The 9,193-nt window shown below is 31.0% G+C and overlaps 3 protein-coding genes across 3 annotated transcripts; 1 reads left to right on the forward strand and 2 right to left on the reverse strand.

The window, feature by feature from the left end:
• The first annotated feature begins 221 nt into the window (after window positions 1-221).
• LOC126888025 (uncharacterized) lies at window positions 222-3,302 on the forward strand. Its single transcript, XM_050656030.1, has 2 exons — window positions 222-755; window positions 897-3,302. Exons 1-2 carry the CDS (start codon window positions 435-437, stop codon window positions 2,310-2,312), a joined length of 1,737 nt encoding a protein of 578 aa, XP_050511987.1. The 5' UTR covers window positions 222-434; the 3' UTR covers window positions 2,313-3,302.
• An 851-nt stretch (window positions 3,303-4,153) lies between these two features.
• LOC126888539 (uncharacterized) lies at window positions 4,154-4,732 on the reverse strand. Its single transcript, XM_050656885.1, has one exon. The coding sequence runs from the start codon at window positions 4,730-4,732 to the stop codon at window positions 4,154-4,156; it is 579 nt and encodes a 192-aa protein (XP_050512842.1).
• Window positions 4,733-5,051: 319 nt separating this feature from the next.
• LOC126888540 (uncharacterized) lies at window positions 5,052-7,498 on the reverse strand. Its single transcript, XM_050656886.1, has 4 exons — window positions 7,257-7,498; window positions 6,926-7,162; window positions 6,543-6,712; window positions 5,052-5,225 (listed from the first exon to the last, which is right to left on the reverse strand). The coding sequence occupies exons 2-4, from the start codon at window positions 7,143-7,145 to the stop codon at window positions 5,052-5,054; spliced, it is 564 nt and encodes a 187-aa protein (XP_050512843.1). The 5' UTR covers window positions 7,146-7,162; window positions 7,257-7,498.
• Between the last annotated feature and the right edge of the window lie 1,695 nt (window positions 7,499-9,193).

The raw sequence follows: 9,193 nt of genomic DNA on the forward strand, positions 1-9,193 counted from the left end.
TGTCATTTTGTTAAAGTTGTATAAGTTTTAAAGTATTGTAATATTCTTGGTGTTTGAATAAAGTTATTTTAAAGCAGAGTAGCAATAGGTACTATTAATTAATGTATTTTTTATATGGAAAAACAATCATTTTGAATAGTTTCTTGACAGTAACATGACAGATGAAAGTCACATTTGAGAACGGACCAGATTAGCCCATAAGAAGAGCAATTAGGCAATCCAAACCACGTGACTATTTTGACGTTTAAATGGCGGTCGTATGGCATGCAGTCGATTTTGCTGGTTTACTTGCATTGTTGCACTTGTGCTTTTCGTTGTAGAGTTGGTGTTAAAATTGTTTTATTTAGTTACTTGTACCCTTTGAAAAACTGTCTTTTTCAAGACAACATTGCAATATTATTTGTGAGAGTCGGACTTTTGTTTTTATTACAAATATGGCTTTAAAAGAAAGTTCGTATTTGGACCAACTAAGAATAAGCTCTCCTGAAGCCGCATATAGATATTTGGACAAAATCAAACAACTTAACTGTGATCCATATGCTCTAAGTGAAGTCGATTTTGATTATGGACTTACCTATGTGCCACCAATAGCTTCCATGGACATTCTGACCTATATTGTTTTTACTCACAGCTTTTATACCCATGAACAAATGAGAGCTTATAAAAGTTTAGCAGCTTACAAATATTTCAAGTCTGGCTTTGTAGAAAAAGTGGGTTTTAAAGTTATTAATGATCTGGTGCTTTTAATAGGCAAGGTAAGAGTAGTACCTGTATTTCAAATTTTTTAAGAAAAAATACCTGATTTGTTAATAATCAATATTAAAGAGATTACTTTTTAGTCTTAGGGTTTAATATAATTGATTGCCTTGATAATTGATTTAATTTTTTTGTTTCAGGTGCAGCATTCAATGAGAGCTAGAGAAACCAAATTAAGAGTTTGGATTATCGCTGAAACAGGTGGTAGTATTTGTACTGCGCATTGTACTTGCATGGCAGGTCTTGGGGAAGTATGTAGCCATGTTACAGCAGTTTTGTACGCTGCAGAGCATGCAGCATATTTGAAGCAGCAGAAAAATGAAAAGAATGTAGCGTGTACAGATGTCAAATCAACTTGGCCAGTTCCAACGCAAAGTGGTACACATCCAATAGAAGCTGCTTCACTAGACTGGGGGAAAGTGATAGAAGAAAAAAATTATAAGGAAATTCCTCCAATGGATGATAGCGAAATGTTGGACTTGCTGCAAGAATTGCAAAATTCCAATTGTGACGCTGTTTTGATGAGGCATGTAGAGCCATTTGCGTCACAACTGCCAGATGAAAATAATGAAAAAGTTAGTATACCAGTCCTTTTTAATGTGTACCATAAAAAATATGAAAAAATGCCTCTAGATGATCTCATTCAACTAGGTATGAAATGTAAAATGGAGGTAACCCAGAATATACGAAGAGAAATAGAAGATAAGACACAGGACCAAAGGAAATGTGCAGAGTGGTATAGACAAAGGACTGGTAGAGTAACAGCTTCAATTTTTAAAGATGTCTGTAGAACCAATGTGGAGAAACCATCCCTATCTTTGATCAAATCAATATGTTACCCTCGCAAAATTTCTACAAGGGCAATAAGATGGGGGATAAATCACGAACAGCTGGCAATTGATGCTTATAAAAAAGAAACTAGCAGGAATCATAGAGACTTTATAGTGAATACAATTGGCTTGGTAGTGTGCATGAAATGGCCTCAGTTAGGTGCCTCACCTGATGGATTTGTGTATTGTGACTGTTGTGCTGCGGGTACCTTAGAAGTAAAGTGTCCATTTTCTCTTCGAGAAAATGGAAATTTACAGGAGTATGCAAGTCGAAAGGACTCCTGTCTTGAATGTGATAAAACTGGTTCAGTAAAAATGAATAAAAAACATAAGTACTATTACCAGGTGCAAGCACAAATATTTATTTGTAAACTTAATTATTGTGACTTTGTTGTCTGGTGTCCTAATTTTATATTTATCGAAAGAGTTTTACCAGACATAAAATTTTGGGAAGAAATTAAAGATAAAGTCCTAAATTTTCATGCAAAAGTAATTATGCCTGAACTTTTAGGACGTTATTACACTTCCAGAGTACCAGGTGGCAATATAACAAAGTGGTGTTTTTGCAATAATGTCGATGATGGCCAACCTATGGTTCAATGCTCATATGAGAATTGTAATATTTTCTGGTTCCATATTGGGTGTGTAAATTTATTAGAAAAACCCAAAACTAGGTGGACATGTTCAATATGCAACCAGAAACTATTTCATGATTATGCCACATAAAATTTTAATGGTTCATGTTTCCATTATTTTCATAATCATTATTGAGTCCATTCACTCTCTTCTTCCATTTCGCACTTTCTGCACCATGGTTCATTCACCTTACTTGTCACCATTTCAGTGACCGTTTTCATCTCTCGTTTATTGAGGTTCATGAAACTGTTTGAGTTTTTTATTAATATTCTTGATTATTTTTTTTTTATTTAGTCTAGACTTGAACTTGAGTGGTTCTCCTTTTCTATTGATGATTCTTTATCAGCCATTTCTGAACCTCATTTTTCGTAGCATCATTAGTGATGCCACAGAAAGGTTCTGGACCTTCAAAAGTTTCCCTCGAGCCATGTTTATTCCATATATACATACAAAAGTACAGTGTACCATAGTATACATATACTTTTAAGAGGAAATTTTGAAACTTTGTTTCCTTAATATTTTTACAATTCATTCTACGGTTGATATAGGTCAGTCTCCGAAACATCAAATAAATACATTCTTTTCAGTTTTCATATGATTTATTTTCATTAAAATTGTCACAAATTTTTTATTAATATCAAAATACAAAAACAACCAATGAGGTGTACATAAATAATATACGCTAGCCACAGTCATTATTGTAAGAATGCTACTTAAAGTTAAAATTAAATCATTTGAATGCAAATTATTGTCTGGAATTGTTGAATTCTGGACATTATTTTCGTTCTAGTTGAACACATTTTTTGCAATTTTTTATGCAATCATTATGTTACTACATGATCTCTTGCTCTTGTATTGGCTTTTAAATTGTTAACTGTACTTAGTTTTTTACAAACTTAATGTCTGTATTTTACATTTCTCAATGGTTCGTTTCACTAGCTGCTTTACTTACAACTTGCTAGTTGCATTGCTTTTTTTCTATGGATGTTTGTTATTTATCAAACTCATTTGTAGATGAACTGGTAATGTTCACTAATTAGTGAACAAAAATGTCTTCAATAAATAGATGAAGTAGCCGAAGTCTTTGTCTTTTATTCTCCACCTTTTGACCAATAAACCTACCACTTTCGAATGATAATATTATGATTTACTATCTTTTAGTAAAGTCGTCCCAGGAACGCAACTCATCAATATTGGCAATATCATTTTAAAGTCTTCTTCATTAAAATGTATAATCCATGTCTGAATTGCTGATATAAATGAGTCAGATTAAATAAATTATTAGAAGAATTTTTTACTAAACAATAACATTTTTGTTTAATTTAATATTTTGTATTTTGACAACACCCGACTTGGGCGTCGAAACGTTAATAAAATCATTTTTTTGGTAAAATTGTGGCTTATTTCCCATTGAAAATAGTTGATTATAAAGTACTTTACAACATAAAGCAAAATGTTTATTTATTTATAAATCAAACAGACAAAAATGCCCAATTTTGTTTATATTATACCGATTTAACAACAATAGATCATCAGAACTGCAAGCTTCCCCACAACAAAGATTTGTAAAATGATGAATTCAATATTTTTAAAATTATTTAAGTATACAAAAGAGTTTTAATTCTTTAAACAATTAGCGGCCAAATCTGTGAGTAGAACTTTTTAATTTAACATATTTAAAAACCAACAAAAAAAGTTTTAGAAAAATATAAGCTTGTTTGATTTTGTCTGAAACAATGCAAGTTTTCTTGCTGTAGCTATTTATAATTCAAAACTAACTGACAACCTCGACAACATGGCATATATATATATCTTAGTTTTGGCCAAAGGTGTCATTGATTGTTTTTCGTAGTGACACTTCAGATGTGTACCAAAAATTATTAAAAGAAATACTAAAAAGGCGACAATCTGGTGAAATAGGTTAAATTTAATTAAATTGGAACAATAGGAGGGCATAAATTAATCAAAACACATGCTATAAAAATTATCTTATCAACTATATTTATACCATCAGTAACATGGGTTAACATAGAAATCGGAAGTGGCTCTGAAAAAATATTAAATTTATTTTTAATGGAGCCAATAACTCTTTCTACGTGGATTCTAACCTGTGCAATGTTTCTAGTTTCTTCCAGCTCTAGTGGAAGCAATTGTTTTTTCCCCTTGGTAAAAGCTGGAATTACTAGCTTTGCTTGTAACACATCTAAAAATTCTTTTATTAAAAAACCTCGATCTGCTATCACAATATCTTGGGGTTCTATTTTATCCAAAAAACCAGAGAGCTCTACTATTTGTTTATCTGATGTTCTTCCTCCCCATGCTTTACTGATATATGAAATACAGCCTTGGGGAGTAATTCCAATAAGGAATTTAACTGTGTTATGATGTTTATAGTTTGACCATGTTTGCTGCTGGGTTAAATAACTAGCTGGTTTTTGGATAAACACCTCAAAGCAATCAATGATAATTGTGGTCTTATCATGAAAGACTTCTCTAAAGCAAGAAGGCATGTTTTTTTTAATAATTTCCCGATCTGGCCATTTTATGCTATTTTTAAATCTTTGATACATTATTGAGATGATGGTATTAAAATAGGTGGAACATGTTGATTGAGAAATGCCAAATTGGTAGGCCAAATATTTAAAATCTAGATTAAGTCTCATTTTCATCAATGTCAACAAATATTGTTGAGAGGGATCTAACTAGAGGGAGTTACTGAGGATAATGGAATAAATGGTTTAACTCTGTCAAATAGTGACTTCAAAACAGAAAAATTTACACCGGCATAATATAACCATTTCTGATTGTCCGTTTCTAATGACTCAAAACTTAATTCGTCTTATTAATTCTGCGAGTCAACTCGTCAATTTTTTTATTTGCAAATTTTAATTGTTGAGCCATCTGTTCAATATCATCTGAGGTTAACTCAGTTTGAGTTTCGGTTCCAGTACTGTCTTCATACATTGCTGTAGTGTTACTTTCACTTACTGTATTGTTTTCATTCTGTAACAAACATAATTGATTATAAATTGGGATCCTTATAGTGGAACCATATGCAAGCTTTAACAGAATTAAGCAAAAATACAACAGTTTTAATTTCAAAATATCAAACTTATGACAGTTTCTTATTATAAAATCATATACTTTACATTTATACGAATCTTGAAGGTTAGTTGTGAGTCAAACTGAATACCTAGATCTTTTATAATGTCTTCACAATCCGATACAACATTGGTAACAGAGTAATTAAGGTTTTTACATGTACTGTCGACTATTATACACTGATCTCTATAATTAAAATTCCCTTTAAGAGTGTAAGCGCAAATATTTTACTGCTATCCCTACCTTTTCTGTCTTTACATGACAAATTATGTGTAGTAAAATTCTCACTGGTATGGATATGTAAACATTAGTTGACAATGTCATCATTAACTTTAAAAATATGGCTTTTGAAAGTTCTTGGATAACTGTTACTTGCATAATGGCTTAAATTATTAATTCAGTTAATTAATATGATAATTTTTTCACTAGCTATGTATTCAGTGATTGTAATAATTTATATATTGTACAACAAAAACTAACACCCAATCGAGCAAAAGTGATTTTTTAATAATATATTGTTACTATAGAACGCTTACAATTTTGAACATCTGTAACAACAAAATACTTGGATCACAGAATATATACTGGTGTATTCCCCGCCTGGATCTTCCATAAATAATAAACAATAAATAACTTTTTATTAAGTTCACGTCTTCAATCAATTATTCATCAAATACACTATCAATATTATTTAATCAATAACTCAAAATATTCCTGATGCCATGTCAAATATTTAAAATTGTCACTGTCTTATCACCATATTCTATTCGACTCAGTGCGTTGTATGATAAAGATAACGAATGTTCGATTTGGAAAATATCACCATTTTTAATCCTGAAAAAACAAATAAATATTTTTAAAAAATTTAAATGCAGAATGAAAGACTAAATTGTTATCAAGGGCCGAAAGTCCCTTAGAATAAATAAAAAGTTTTCTTTTGAATGAGATATTTTAAAATAAAAAACACACTACATTTTCTCTTAGTTTTTCACCCCTGTAACTTATTAAAATAAACATAAAAGTTTTCAGGGACTTTCGCCCTCGGTAATAAAGTAATCTTTCATTCTGCATTTAAATTTTTCAAAAATACTTATTAGTTTTCTCAGGTTTTGAAAAGAATGAATCCGATTTAAATAGCATTGTAGCCGAAACTTTGTACGGATCCCCCTAATTCCAAATCAATTTAAAGTTAATGACATTCTCTTTTAATTAGTATACCTCAATAAATGTATCATTGTCCTCTTGTGAAACCTTTGTGGAAGATCTTTTCTTTACTCTTTCCAGTCTTTCAAGGTCCTGCTTTCGTTTTACAGGTCCCCTAGAGTAACCCATATTTTGGGTTGGTATCCAATCAGGATCATTTACATCTTCAAGTTTTGCAGGTTGTCCTAAAACAAAATTATATAACGTAGATACACAGTTAGTAGGCATTCGCATCGGGTAAAATTTTTTGGGAAAATAGCTTAAAACAATGTATATTTTCATATTTTCCAAAAAATTTTACCCGATGCGAATGCCTACTAACTGCCACGGCACCTACAATATTTTATTGAAATAAATTAAGATTAATATTATTTCTTTATAGAAAATTATTGACAAACCTTGAATAAAATGTTTGGAACACACTTTTTGATATTTTAATTTTGATTCTGTCAGGTCTGCTCTTCGTATGGCCCTTATCCATTTTTTTCTGCGTTTAACAGTTAATTCATTCAAGTGGATAGCATGTTTAAACTTCAGTGGTTTGGGAATAGCAAAAAAAGATACTTTATCCCTTTTCGACCTGCTTCCACAGTTCACTACAATACATGTTAGTGGCATAGCTATTACTAACTAACCTAAAATAATAAAATACATAAGTAAAAAATCTATTTTAGGGATGCTTAATATAATTTATTATTAAACTTTGAAATATAAAATTTGTTAACCTACCTTTCTTCAACCTTCCAAATTACTTAGTTAAATAAAACTTTTTAAGTACTTATTCTAGTTTATTGATGTAAACAATATTTTTTATTATGTCACAGAAGTATGTTAGCAATACTTAGGCGGATATAAATATACGAAAATTACTTTAAATACTTAAAAAACAATATTTATCATATGCTTTCAATGTATTGCATGCCAATCGCCAGACATATTGGAATAGTTTGACAGATCGTTGGATTCCCTAATTAGGTACCTACCCATGTGTCTAGTAGCGTGGTGCTTACTCTATATGTAAACTATACAGTTTCTGTTGTGTACAATTTTATTTTAATAAGTAGGTATCTATCAACTTTATTGCTGATTTATTGGTTTTAGGACTTATTTACTTCACGAAAGCTCGAACGCGACCGATAATCACTGTCAACGACTATATTTACAAAGTGGACAGAATAGTATCCGACAGAACTTATTGGAGGTGTTGTGTCCACAGACAGAACAGTTGTAAAGCTAGAATTACCACCCATGGTTTCACAGCTATATTGACTGGTTCACACAACCATGAGAAAACTTCGAATGATTGTAGTTCGTTGGAGTCGAGATATTTTACAATAATTCGTAAAAAATAAAAAAGTAATACAGTTGGTGTTGAAAATTTATTTATAAAGTTATCACAAGGAAAAATTCCTGTAACTGGCTGTATACCACAAATCACAAAAAATACAAACCTTATCTTGTAAAAGGTATATTTTTAATATCCATAAAAATGGTTATATCACAACAAAACGTTTTCGGAATCAATATTACATCATCAGTGTTATCACCTAAAATAAGTATAACTCTATAAGTAAAGCAAACGTGAGATTATTTTGTAGGTAGGACCTTACATGGCAGAGTTTAGGTGACAACTGAACTTGACTGGCTCTCTAAATGATGATGTCTGTGATTACAATGACACATGGTATGTGTAGTTACTTCAGCCAAAGAATTTAAATTTTATGTTAATATTTATAATAATAACAGTAGTGAAAAACATTTGTTGGGGTTAAAATTAATCTACCCTAAACAAGTATGATAAATTTAAAAATTATGGGATCAAACAAAAGTGAATTAATACTTACTTTAGGGTAGGCAATTATCATTATATCATTGTCATTACATATCGTAGGTGTTGTATAGTATGTATTATATATTGGCCAATAATCTTAGACAATGAAAAAGGCCATTATGTTGAAACATCTAGGATGGGAAAATTATAAATGTGTACAGAGTTGTACTTTTCTAAGATATTAGTTAAGCTGATGTTGTAAACTTAATATTTGGTGAAATTTATTAATAGAAAGATCCAACAAAATAGATAAAAGATGATATATATTTAGTTTGGCTGAAGAAATATGTATTATTTTACCATCAAACTCTTCTATGCTTCCTTACCTTATCACCATGAGCGTCTTGCTGGAGACGTTAAATATCTGTTAAAAAGAGCAGTTGATAACACCCATATTTTTTTTAAAGTTCCTAATAATCTAGGACAGTGTCTTACTAATTCTAAAGGCCCTATTCATTACATGAATCGTAGTGGGGTCTATAAATTACAATGCTCTGATTTTGATACTACATACATAGATAGGACTTGTAGATCACTAGCTTCTCGTTCCCTGGAAAATACAAAAAGAGAGAACACTTCCACTTTCTCACAACATCTTAAACAACAAAAACATACTCTCAACATCCCAGAAGACGTCTCCTTGTTACACAACATTCCTCAGAAAGACTACCTAAAATTAGAACTGTACGAAGACCTAGAAATAGTCAAAGAAAAACAAAATAGCCGTAATTGCGTCAACCGTCATGTATCGTTTAATCGAGACTTCAATCCATTACATCTCCAAATTTTCTCATAGTCAAGATATCCACCATTCATCCATTCCTCATTGCATATC

The sequence above is a fragment of the Diabrotica virgifera genome, chromosome 7 (genome assembly GCF_917563875.1).
Source record: "Diabrotica virgifera virgifera chromosome 7, PGI_DIABVI_V3a".
Taxonomy (NCBI): domain Eukaryota; kingdom Metazoa; phylum Arthropoda; class Insecta; order Coleoptera; family Chrysomelidae; genus Diabrotica; species Diabrotica virgifera.